Source organism: Rhodamnia argentea, chromosome 11, assembly GCF_020921035.1.
Source record: "Rhodamnia argentea isolate NSW1041297 chromosome 11, ASM2092103v1, whole genome shotgun sequence".
NCBI lineage: Eukaryota > Viridiplantae > Streptophyta > Magnoliopsida > Myrtales > Myrtaceae > Rhodamnia > Rhodamnia argentea.
In genome coordinates, this window is record NC_063160.1 from 16,766,533 (window position 1) to 16,780,028 (window position 13,496).

Below are 13,496 nucleotides of genomic sequence, written 5' to 3' on the forward strand. Positions count from 1 at the left end.
TCGTATTGAAAGACCTCTAACCTTTATGTTATGAGTATTGCGAGGCAATTATGACTCGGGTCGAACGTTCCGAAAGGATGTAACATCTAGAGAAAGTTGTTGCTGCTACTCAGCTTTTGATTTTGACCCCAATTTCGGCTGCACAGGGAAGTGGCTTTCCCAAAGGTCCTTTGGGCAAAAATCAAGCTGTTTGGCAATTTTCTTTAAGAGTTTTGGGGAAATGTATTGCGTTTCCAAAAGTTATCTAAAATCCCCTTGCCCAAAATAGGTCTTACCCAATTTTGTTTTGGCCGTTAGTATTTTCGGAACGCTGATATATTTTTTAAAAGAATTTTTCTCTCGTTAAATTTTTAAACTTCTTTGACCAAAAAGAAAAATTCAAAATTCCAAAAATTCTCTCGCTGTTTTCCATCTTGCGTGATGTGAACAACAAGCCAAATATCACACTGGCAAGGTAGTTGTAAATAAAATTTCTTTTATTATTTAAAATATATACCTAAAGCCCTCTATAAATATTTTTTTTTTCGAACAACAAGTAAATTTTCGAATTGAAATGTCTTCTTCTTGACAATCTCCTACTTTTTTTATGTTATTAGTGAAATAACAAGTACAACGAAGATTTGATTGGTCAACTAAAAGCGTCTTTTGTATACTAAGTGAAGAGAACTGAAATATTTACGTCTTCTTATTCCCTTCCCCTCTATCTCTATCTCTCTCTCTCTCTCTTATGTTTTTGGTAAAAATGCGAGTACAACAAAAGATTTGATTGGCCGACCAAACGCGTCCTTTGCATACTAAGTGAAGTGAACTGAAATATTTTCTTTCTCGACAGTCTCTCTCTTTTTTTTTATGTTTTTGGTAAAAAAGCGAGTACGACGGAGCATTTGATTTGTCAATTTGACAATAAACAATACTCCCCACAAACCATAGAGTTACGAATCTCGAGGAATGTCTGGCCTTACTAAACTAGTGCGGGATGACACTTTTCTTTACATATTAATAAAACTCTCAAGTGGTTCCATGAATCTAAAAAATAATGAGAATTCTTACCTTTTTTATGTTATTAGTAAAATAACAAGTACAATGAAGATTTGATTGGTCAACTAAAAGCATCTTTTGTATACTAAGTGAAGAGAACTGAAATATTTACGTCTTCACATACTCTCTCTCTCTCTCTCAACAATCTCATACTTTTTTTTATGTTATTGGTAAAAAAGCGAGTACGATAGAGCATTTGATTTGTCAATTTGACAATAAACAATATTCCCTACAAACCGTAGAGTTACGTATCTCAAGGAATGTCTGGCCTTACTAAACTAGTAAGGGATGACAATTATCTTTACATATTCATACAACTCTCAAGTGGTTCCATGAATCTAAAAAATAAAGATAATTCTTGATTTCTCTCCATATCTCTCTCCATACGAAAGTCCAAGATTTGAATTTATGTCATTTCATTAATTTCTTCTAAATTGCATTGATTTCTACTAATGACTTCATTTTAATTGGAATTCGGTTATTCATCATGTATGAGGATCCCCGCTAAGTATTCATTGGTTAAAGCGCCCAACTCATAATTGGTGGATTCATAGATTCATTTTTCATTGGATGCATGCCAATGAAGCCCTACAATTAGTCTATTGGAACTGGCTATGTATCAATGGAATCTTATCATCCATACATAATAAATTGATATGGTATATTCATATCATAACATATGAACATTGAGTGGGGGGGGGGGGGTTACACCACAGAATCTTGGAGCAATAATATGCTAAATCGCAAGCGAGTAAGACTAGAGAGCTATTCACGAGGCTCATCAAAATGAGTTTAAGATTCCAGTGAAGTGAATTTGAAATGTTCTTCTCAATAGTCTCTTGTTCTTTTCATGTTTTTGGTAAAAAAGCGACTACAACGAGCATTTGATTGGCCAACTTGACAATAAACAATGCTTCCCGTAAACATTGGGCTCACGTATCTCTGGAAATGTCTATCCCTACTAAACTAGTGTGTGTTCGATTTTATCTCTCTTTGTATTCCTTCTTAAGGAGGGCCCATAATCAGAATTAGGGGTTTCTTTATATACTAATGAAACACCCAAGTGAGATCGAGGAGGGGGAGGGGGGACAAGATTGAATCTTGGAGCAATAATCTACTAAATCGCAAGCGAGAGACGTTAGAGTTGACGACCAATGATAATTTAGTGCAGAGTAAGTCTAGATAGCAACTGCTGATGTTTATCAAAACGAGTTTAAGATTCCAGTGAAGAGAATTGAAATGTTATCTTCTCAACAGGCTCTTACTTTCTTTATGTTTTTGGTAAACAGGCGATTATGACAAGCATTTGATTGGCCAATTTCACAATAAACAATGCTCTCCACAAATCCTGGAGCCACGTATCTCTGGGATTGTCTGTCCTTACTAAACTAGTGTGTACTTGATTTTATCTGTCTGTTTGTATTCCTTCTTAAGGAGGGCACGTCATCGGAAGTAGGGTTTTCTTTTTGTGCTAACAAAACACTCAAGTTAGATCGAGTGCAGGGGGAGGCGGGGCCAAGATCGAATCTTGAAGCAGTAATCTGCTAAATCGCAAGTGAGAGACATTGGAGTTGACGGCCAACGATAACTTAGTACAAAGTAAGTCTACAGAGCAACTGCCTGTGGCTGCCCCTCGCAATGGGTCGCAAGGCGCGACTGCTGGCGAGGCCAGCCTCACCCACTGCTGACAAGGCCTTGGCGAGGATGCCCACGTACAACGGTGGGTGAGCTCTGACGACCCTTCTCAGCCAACTTGCCTGCCACAAATAGAAAGGAAAGTAAGAAGGAAAAAAAAATAAAGTAAAAAAAATTAAAATATTACTAAATTTTTGCCACGTCAACGGTGGCCAGTCAAATGGGACTCAACTATCACAAATGCAAAAGTTTTAAAATTGAATTGGTAAAAAAAAAATACTTAGAACTTAATTAGAACAATTGCAATAATTTTAGGACAGTTTATTTCAAACAACCATACTTATGACAAATTTACCTCAAATTATTTTTTTTTAGCCATGAAAAACCTCAAATTGGTACACCCGTGATAAATTTACCCCAAACCGATACATGTGTGATAAATTTACCCTCCGTTAGCTTTCGTTAAATCTAACCGTTAAAGTATTAAGTTGTATGACACGTAGCAATTGACGGATGTACCAGCTTGAAATTTTTACCCTATGTTTGTCATAGGTGTGTCGGTTTGAAATTTTTCGTGGTATTAACCTAATTTAATTAAGGGTAAATTTATTACATATATACCAGTTTGAGATTTTTGGTGTGAAAAAAATTAGTTTGGGATAAATTTATCACAAGTGTACCAGTTTAGGATTTTTAATAGTCAAAAAAATAATTTGACATAAATTTATCATAAATACATCAATTTAGGATTTTTCATGATCAAAAAATAATTTAGGATATAATTTGAGATTTTTCATGGTATTAACCTATAATTTTATCAATGTATTTGTATTCCTCTTTAAGGATGGCCCACCATCGGAATTACGGTTTTCTTTATATATTAATAAAAACAAGCAAGGGGGATCGAATTGAGGGGGACCCGATCGAATCTTTTGGAGCAATAATAATACATTAGTGCTAAATCGCAAACGAGACAGTGGGGTTGACGAACAATGATGACTTAGTACAGTAAGCCTAGAGACCAACGCGAGTGAGATTCCATGTCGCTTGACGCCTTCCTGCTGTCCGTACGGCTGAGGAACACTGAGATTTTTATTTGGATTGGGGCTTGGACCACCTTCGTTTTGACGAGTAATATGATGCTACTGGCGATGTTCGAAGGAAAGAGGCTTTTGCCAAAAAAAAAAATAAAATCAAAATCAATCCCTTTACTTTTTGTCCTGTGGGCCCTACCAACGGTTTTTCAAAAGGTGAGTTTCTTTTTCCTTCCGTGGAATCACCTTTAAGATTTGCTCTTGATTCAGTGCGTTATTAGTTACGGCCTTATTAACGTAATACTATTTGAATAAGGGCAATACTAATATATTATAAGTCATAAGTTCTTGAAAGAGTGGACTCCACGTTTGTAACGATCCAAATCCTAGCGAAGGAGGAGGTGATGGCAGGAGAGGCTGCGCCTCTAGCTTGGACTTACGTGGAACAAGGCTAAGCGCATGTCTCTTGTCTCACATCATCAAGAAGAGAGTTTAAGGTTAGTTGATAAGGTATGGAATTCTCTACTCTGTCTATCGCATTTTAAAATCGTGGGGGCCAATGGAGACAAAGCGGGCGATATTACACAATGATAGCCTCAGATAAGATGTTTCATAGTGGATTAATGATTGTTACATAATCATTTCTCTAAAAGCTATTTCGGCTTATGAATGCTCCTGGTGTTGAGGTTTAGGATCAAATTTGGGACCCTTTTGAGGTGTCATTTACTCGGAACTTGCCTTCGTATATAAGTAATTAAGGGTTCAAAATCAATATATTTGTACTTGATCTGTTTTATCTTTTAAAGTAGACCTCTTGCGGAGACGGGAGAGGACAACCCTTATCTCTCACTTTCTGTTTGACAAGTTGTTAAGGATATGTATTTTTCTTTTGGGAAAAAGCCATAAGAAACCTCAAATTAAGTATATTGTCATAGATATACCTTCAACTTTTTTTTTAATGATATTAGAAAACCCAAAATATACCTACCGGTAACACTTTTACTTTTAATTTTTTATTGCAACATCAAAAACTCCAAAGTTATACTTGTATGACATATATACCATGCATCTAAGGTTTCGTCGGATGTGTTTTTCAGTTAAAACGAAGTTGTTTTTATTTCACATAAGTCACGTGGACGCCATGTTGATACTGTTTGCCTTCCGTCGTCCATTTAAACAAATTTTTAACCATCTTCATTGACGGACGGTAAATATTTTGTACAGGAACAAGCATGAAATTTTTGATATCACAAAAAAAAAAAATTATGATCAACGTGTGTAGCAATTAATATAGTTTGAGATTTGATGGCTTTTCCCATTTTATCTTTTTCATGCGCGTTTCGACGTCCAATCCTTTCCCCCATTCTTTTCTCTTTGAGTGGTGACGTCGATCTTAGCATCCACGTTCCACACCGCTTACGTCGTCTTTAAACTCCGCGACGGCCTAAGTTTTACTCGTCGTTTTCCTAGAAATCCTCGTTGATACGCTCGACGTTCTACGGATAAGCTTCGTATGCGTTTCTCTTTTCGACTTTATTTGGTATGCCGGCCCCGTACAAAATTAATCACAGGAGAAAAGGTTCAGGCGCAAAGGCGTATGCACTTTACAAATTGGCGGTGTCATTCCATCGTTAGATGGGAGCGATTCTCCATTCCGTGACTGCTCGTGGAAAAGAATACTCCGGAGGCTGGTGAAGAGTTATAACTAGGGACATTTTTGGAAACGTTGCTTCGGATCAAGAATAATGGTTCGGCTGATTGATTTTCTTTCTTGGAATTCAAACTGCCGTCTTACTAAAAAGTCAGAAGTGCTTTCTAGAATTTATCAGAAAGATGCGTTTGACAAGTTGTATCGGCTCTGAAATTTGATTTGAACACACCAATGCCCCTAAAAAACGATTTCTTTAGTTCGCACTGTGTGGAAAGATGCAACGAGGAAACATCTTTTCGATCGAAAGCCGTGCAAAGACCTAAGAGGATATTGCAGCTTCCTCGTAATGGTAGGAGTGTATTCGCGTTGACACTTTTAAAAGTCGCATTTGTATTAGTAATGACCACAATGCCGTTTTCATAGACATATAAAAGTCGCCTTTGTATTCGTAACGATCGCAACGCAGTTCTTGTATAAATATTTCCTTTAGTTGTTTGCTTGCATTAAGATTAGTTTAATGCATGTTGTTGTCCTTGAGATAAAGACCCAGGCCTTTTGCCTATAGATAAGAGGGGGAAAATTACCAAAAAGTGCTTAAATCTATTGCAATTATATCAATTCATTTCTAAATTTTTTTTGATGTGCCAATTGAGTCTTAAACTTTTTTTATTTATATCAATTTAGTTGTATTCGCTCTGCAACTGATTTGAACACCAATCCAAGTGGATAATTTTTAATAATATTTTAATATTTTTTTTTTTCTTTTTTTTTTTTTTTTTCCCTAAAAGACGATTTCTTTAGTTCGCACTGATGTGGGGAAAGATGCAACGAGGTAGGCCTCTTTTCGGTCGACAACCCGGAGGAGGGGAGAAGAAAACAAAAGAAAAAGAAAGAAAGAAAAAAAAAGAAATATTATTAAAAAAATATAAAAATGGTCCACGTTAGGCACCGACGCTTGGGCAAGTATGCAAAAGGTTTAAAGATTGGATAGGTATGCGTTTTTTTTTTTTTGTAATTTTCCCAACTAAGAAGGGGCAATATGCTAAGAGATGCATGGATGCGCGTTTTTATTCCAGAACTGCTCAGAGATTTTTTAGGTAACTGCTCCGAGGTCGACGTAACCTACATTCGAAATCAAAAAATAACTTTTCCACAAAAAAAATGGTAAATAATTTACTATTGATTCTTTTAATTTTATCCGACTTTCAGATTCGTTTCATTCACATAAATAGCATGAGATTTCAAACGCAAATAACAGTATAATTAGCATTATCCCTCTTAAGTATCTTTGATTTAAAATTGCTAAAATTGTTTCTGCATTCTAAATTGTTTTACGGAAATGAAAATTGAATGAGTAAATATTAAAATAAAAAACAACTTCACCGTAAACTCATCCCTTTCCCCGTGCGATCGCTTACACGCTCGAAAACAGATAGTTCCAAGTTCAAAAAGATCTTCCGCTTTAGTAGGATTCAAAATTTTTTACCAAGTCTTCGATAAAATACTCCAACAATCTATACAGTTTTGAAATGCTAAGATCTCTGATGAACTCCCCCATCTCCAACAGTCTTCAAAAATCCTCTCGAGATCCATTTCTCCACCCCGCTCATCCGTCTCCCTCCCCCTCCAGGACAGGAATGAGCTCGAATGAAACATGACTATCACAGGAGGGACGAGCCAGGCGTGCGCTGTCTGCAAGTTCCAGAGGAGGAAGTGCCACAAGGAGTGCCCTCTCGCCCCCTACTTCCCGGCTGACCAGCCGAAGATGTTCCAGAACGCGCACCGCCTCTTCGGCGTGAGCAACATCACCAAGATCCTCAAACAGGCCCCGCCGGATCTCAAGCAGGAGGCCATGCAGTCGGTCATCTTTGAGTCCAACATGCGCGCGCAGTACCCCGTCCACGGTTGCTGCTGGTACATCCGCCGCCTACTCTGTCAGATGCACCAGATGACCGAGCAGCTCCAGCAACTCCACGCGCAGGTAGCCATGATCCGGGACCAAATCTCGGCCTCCGCCTCGCCTTCTCACTATCCTCCCCCTCCTCCGGCCGAACTGCAGTTAGGGAACGTGGGGGCGGACGCAATCCCGACCCAACAATCTTTCCCTGACATTTTCGGAGAAAACACAAAACAATCAATAATATCTCAACAACCTTATAATCACGAGCCCCAGAACGCTAATCACTTCACGGCAGTTCAGCCGAATCCGGCTACTTTGCCGGAACTTCTAATGAATTACGGGTGCGGAAGTGTTCAGTTACGAGGACGTGCCGTTCGACACGATCACCATCGATAAGGAAGAGTCGAGGTAGTGTCGAAACACTGGTCTAACGGACAAATTGTAATTTTGCTTCTGTTCATATGTCTGCAGTCCTGATGCGTTTGATTTGTCTCAAATGCAGCACGGAATCGTCCTTCTCGTTCAAAAACATGGCGCATTCCATCGAACAAGCCTCGCGGAATGATCTGAAGAATGCAGCCGCAGGACTCAGCCTGAAAAGTGTCAGATAAGCTCATCACTGGCTGAAATTTCATGAATTTTTCCGTTCTTTCCACTTCTGTCTTATTTGGAAATTTTTTTTCCCTTCCAATTTTGCTTTGATGAGTCAAGAAAAGTTTTTGCTTTCGGCACATTAAAAATAAGAAATGTCCAAAGTCGAAAAATAAGGAGCATCGTTGTTTCAGTCCTTCTCCCCTGTAAATGTTATACCTGTAGCATCTCTTTATTAGCACACTTACTTGTAAGCACCGATCAAAGATCTGCGAGTTGCGTGAATTCCGAAATTTAGTTTTTTAAGTTTCGTTCAATATGGTACAACAATATAAAATGCTGTACAAAGATTTGGTCAAACTATGATTTCATCTTGGATTTCACCACCATTATTCGAAACTGTACCTGTCGATGCGTTTACTTTAGCACAAAAATCCTAAATTTTATACCTATGACATATTTAATAAAATTAGTTTTCGTTTCACAGAGAATCTCAAATTGACACACCTTACCCACATTAATTCGTCTTATAGTTGTTTACCACATGTGATGAGTTACGAAACTCATCAAGAAAAAGTTTTTTTTCATTAAAGATAAGAAATGTCTATAGTAGAAAAATAAGGAATATCGCTCATCCGTCTCCCTTAAAAGTGTTATGTACTCTTTATTGTCTCTTTATTAGCACAATTACTCGTAACCACTACTGGTCAAAGATCCGTGAGTCGCGCGAATTCCAAAATTTAGTTGTTTAAATTTCATTCAATATGGTACAACGTTATAAAAATTATTGACCCAATATTTGGTCAAACTATGTTTTCATCTTGAATTTCACCACTATTAACCCAAACAGTACCGTGTTTTTTTTTTTGTCGGAAAAACCGTACCGGTTGATGCATCTACTTTTTTTACCACAAAAATCCTAAATTTTATACCTACAACACATTTACAAAATTAGTTTTTGTTTAAAAAGACTCTCAAATCGATACACTTACCCAAATTAATTCATCTTATAGTGGTCTGCCGCATGTGATGAGTTACGAAACTCATCAAGAAAAAGTTTTCGCTTTCGACATATTAAAAGTAAGAGATTATTTTAGTCTATCTCCCTTGTAAAGGTTATCAAGACTGTATTTTCTCTTTCTTAGCACAATTACTTTTAAGCACAGGTCAAAGATTCACGTGTTGCGCGAATTTCAAATTTAATTATTTAAATTGTATTCAATATGGTACAACAATATAAAATGGTGTACCAGTATTTGGTCAAACTATGATTTCATATTGAATTTCACCGCCATTAATCCAAACTGTACCCGTTGATGCATTTACTTTTTGCACCACAAAAATCTTAAATTGTATACCTTTGACGCATTTAACAAATTTAATTTTCGTTTTACAAAGGATCTCAAATTTGTACACCTTACCCAAATTAATCCGTCCTATAGCTTATTATTGGGACTTGTGAGCAAGATTAGATTATTTCAGGAAATTTACACGTTGGTAAGAGGGTTCTTTTGCAAAAGGGCTTTTTAAGTCACAATGGATTAAGCATGGCTATCAAATAAAAAAATTATAATACGTTTATGGATTTTTCTTGTCACATGGTAAATTATTGTACCAAAGTTTATTTGTATGCAAGAATAGATGATGGTCATCTTGTACACGTTGCGTAAAAGGCTATTCTGTAAAAAAGTTTTTCACGTCACCGGTTAATTTTTTGGTCTAGCTGATATAAGAGATAATTCCTCTATGGATTTTGGCTCATGGTAAATTATTGTACCAAAGTTTATTATTATGTATGAATACATGATGGTCATCTTGTAGCTGCAAGAGCGTCCAAGGAATCTAGATTACCAAGATTTTGGGCAAGGTTGATAAAAGGGATGCCGCTTGATCACCAAATGAAAGAGTAAAAGCTCATGTACATAATATACACACACAAGTATAGTTTCGAAATAAAGATCGGAATATTTTTCCTATAAAATCTTTATTTTCCAATTATTTGATAAATTTAGTGATGATCAGTGGATGATTAAATCTCTGTCTTAATGCTTTAAACTTTTGAAAAGTAATTACCCTCAGTTGCAACAGAATGCTAATATCTTTATACGGATCACTTTTTCATGGAGTTAGATCTTGTTGTTTGACGACCACATCTTATATCTCACTTGTAAAGAAGGTCATCGTCTATGACTTTTTGATTAATCAAAAGCAAAAAGCGACGATTTCTTTCCTTTAAAATGTTAATATATTTTCCAAATTTCATAAAATTATAACAATATCATTTGTTTTGAGGTATTTGAAGTTAAGAAATTATATGTGAAAGTTTTTTGACCAACTAGCCAAAAGATGTTCAAAAAACGCACCGCCTCTTTGGCATGAGAAGCATGAACACAGATATGAAGTAGGAGGCAAGGCAATAGATGGTTGATTTTAGGTGGAAAATGTTTTCTTGATAGTATTGCTAGGGACGATATAATCTCAACTATAGATCCAACTTACCATCACCACATATTTCGTATAAAGTACTCATTATTTGGGAGATCCCGTGGTTATAAATAACCGATGATACTCTAGTCTGTCGGGCTAACAATTTCTTTGATTTTAGGATGGATAGGTTCCAGATTTAAAACTTGGAACTTACCATGTTAGAACCGGTTCTCGGGTTTTAGAACTTGAAACCTACCTTGTTTGCCCTAGAGCTGGAACCGTCTCTGCAACCTATCCTATTTTACCAATCTGCTTCTAAGGTCTACCCGATAACTTATTTTTCTTTTGTCCCTTTTTTTTGTTTAATTTTTACTACAAAAATTATATAAGCAAAAAAGGGTTCAAAGTCAAAGATGAATAGCAGAAATTCTTATATGCCAAAAACTACAAACATAAAATATACATGTAGTCATGTGCAATTATAAATGGTTGTCAGCGTACCAAGAGCCTAAAAATTGACAACCTAAAATTGACAAACAAAGACAGGAATTCCTCGGGTGGACATAAGCGTAAATCTTTCATAAAGAGATTGTCCCTTCCGGATCTTGGAAGCCTATCTCTCCTCCCAGGTGTTGTGTCTTTGGATGCTCTTTGTTCGGACTTGCGAGTGAGGAAGGATGGGGATTTCTGTGTCAAAACTGAGTGTGTTTGGGCATCAAATCAAATTCTTCAGCTATTCCTTCTCGATGATTGTTGTTTGAGCAAGCGAGAGCCGTGATGATAAGATGAACGAGGCCAATGAGAGAGCGAGCGAGCGAGCAAGGGCAAGTCATGGATGAGCGAGTGTTGCGAGGCTCGAACAAGCGAGGGCGAACCGAGTTGAGAGAGAGAGAGAGAGAGAGACTCAGTGAAGTTGGAAAAAAGAGAGAGAGAGATATAGAAAAGAGGATGTCAAGAGAAAATCTATGATTTTTTTTTCTATGAAACCAGCTCCAAACGGTCTGGTTCCGGTGTGATTATTCATTTGAAATTGGGAACAGTACCGATTTTCAGGGTGGTCCGGTCCGATTCCCGGGTAGAACTAGTTTGGTTCCACAACCCTACTTCTCACCATCCTCGTCCTTCCAAATTGCAGTCTTGGCAGCACGATATCTAGTACAAATACGGTCCCAACCGAGTAATATTTCTCGAAACTTTCCGGCAACGAGGAAAATATGACGTCATCGATATCTCAATTAAAGAATGTCGGTAACGCGGTAGTTCAACCAGAAAGTTCTAATTTTTAGCCACAAAAAAACCGAAAGTTATAATGAAGTATGCCCACCAGCTAGATAGTTTTTGACATATGACTAGACATTAATTTCGCAATAAATTTTGTTTTATATTTTGAGATTTAATGTAACTTTTTTGGTCGAATGCATACTGATTAATGGTCATAATGAATTGAAGAATGAGCGGAAGGTCCATCTACCATCATTATTATTTTGTCTTTCGGAACTTTTAATTTTATTTTTTTCATTTCCGGTCACAATTGCTTCCTTGGAGTGTGTCACTCTTGCATAGATTTTCTTTGCTGCTCTTCAAATCAGTACAACAAACTATCGGACATCATGCATCGGGGATAAAATGATTGATGTCCTTAAAAACTCCCGGCTAAAATGCTAAAAAAAATCTAGCATTTGACAACCGTAAAAATAAGAATGTATCGCCCACAAAATCTTTTCGCTCTCCAAATTACAGCATGGAGGCCGCCCCCGTCTCGTGAGCGACACCGGCGTCCATCCACCCGTGCCGAAGGTTGGGCTTTTCTTGTCCATGTTGGTCCCTTCTCAATTTAAATATGAACAAAAATGTCGACCTAGACGAAATAGACTAAGCCTCGTCGATTTAAAAACAAAATGAAAAATAACAATAGTCTTTCCTAACTCTTTACACCGACCAGGACTTAAAAAGGCTGGTGAAACGTGGACATCCCGTGTCATGTGAAAAAGACAGACCTTGAAATGTGAACAATACTTCTAGGCCCATTCTTCCAACAGGAGCCCATAGTGTTGGCCCGAGTTCATCCATTACATGAAGACAACGCAAAAAAAATTGACTGAAACATTGGGTCCGACCGTGCTTCTTCAAAGGAAGACTATTCTCAAGGCGATAATAGAGCCCGAGTCTGAGTTCAGAAGACCCAAATTGTCCAAAAACCTACCTAGATGATGAGTGATTCACTCGAAGCCGCAAACTAGACATGGCCAAAATGAACCGGGGCCCAGAACCGGCCCATTGACCGGGCCCACAGTTCGGACCCGGAACAAGAACCGGCTCTCAAGGGCCGGTTCCGGTTCCGACCCGGTTAAAAAAAAAAAAAAAGGGAGGAGGGGAGCCGTTGGGCCTAGGAACCGGCGGTTCCAAACAAGAACCGGAACGGGCCCGGAACCGGCCACGTCTACCGCAAACCCATTGGCAAAATCTATTGATATGTGCTAGCTGGGCTGCATATTGGAAACCGAAGCTCAATGTGGATTACATCGCATGGACCGTGACGCTACTCGTTAAAGCAATAAAGTGGATGGCCATGCGATACCAGTTCGATAATAACATGTCCAATCCGTTGTGAACTCGGTACTGTTTGCAGTGTGATAACACCAACGTTGTGGTTGTGCAGTTGCTTTCCGAACGCAACAAGAATGGATCATCGTGTGCCACAACTGGCTAGTGACTACCTGTAAAAGCTACTGTATAGAAATTAAGTGCGGGTGCATCCAATAAGGATCAACCTTAACCGATTGAGTGGACTGTGCAAAGATCTCATGGAATATAGACATGGTTAGATCTTTGACGCTTAAATACTTTTAGACCAGTGATGGCCAAAACAATCACTCCAAAATCCATGACCACCACCAGAAAATAGTGCTATTGAGAGAGCATCCATGGAAAGCTGCAACGCTAAGAAATGGAAATCAGGGATCAAGAAGGAAAGCTCTTACAAAAGATGGCGTAAAAGAGCAAGGCAGGAGCGTTTCGACCTGTGCGGGACCGGGATCGGAGGGCATCGTGTCGCAGGAGGACTGCACTTGCCGAGAACTCACGAGACAGAGAGAGACGACAGGCACGGCATGTGCCGTCTCTCCTGCGACAAGACTTCCTCAACCCCTTCGTCCGATCTTCCCCGGGGCGTCCCGCTCGCAATCACGCAAGCTTTTTGTGTGGCTTACGTTCAGTGTCA

The 13,496-nt window shown here is 38.3% G+C and overlaps 1 protein-coding gene across 1 annotated transcript; it reads left to right on the plus strand.

The window, feature by feature from the left end:
• Positions 1-6,907: 6,907 nt before the first annotated feature.
• LOC115731599 (LOB domain-containing protein 27-like) lies at positions 6,908-8,042 on the plus strand. Its single transcript, XM_030662255.2, has 2 exons — positions 6,908-7,666; positions 7,761-8,042. Exon 1 carries the CDS (start codon positions 7,013-7,015, stop codon positions 7,652-7,654), a length of 642 nt encoding a protein of 213 aa, XP_030518115.2. The 5' UTR covers positions 6,908-7,012; the 3' UTR covers positions 7,655-7,666; positions 7,761-8,042.
• Positions 8,043-13,496: the final 5,454 nt, after the last annotated feature.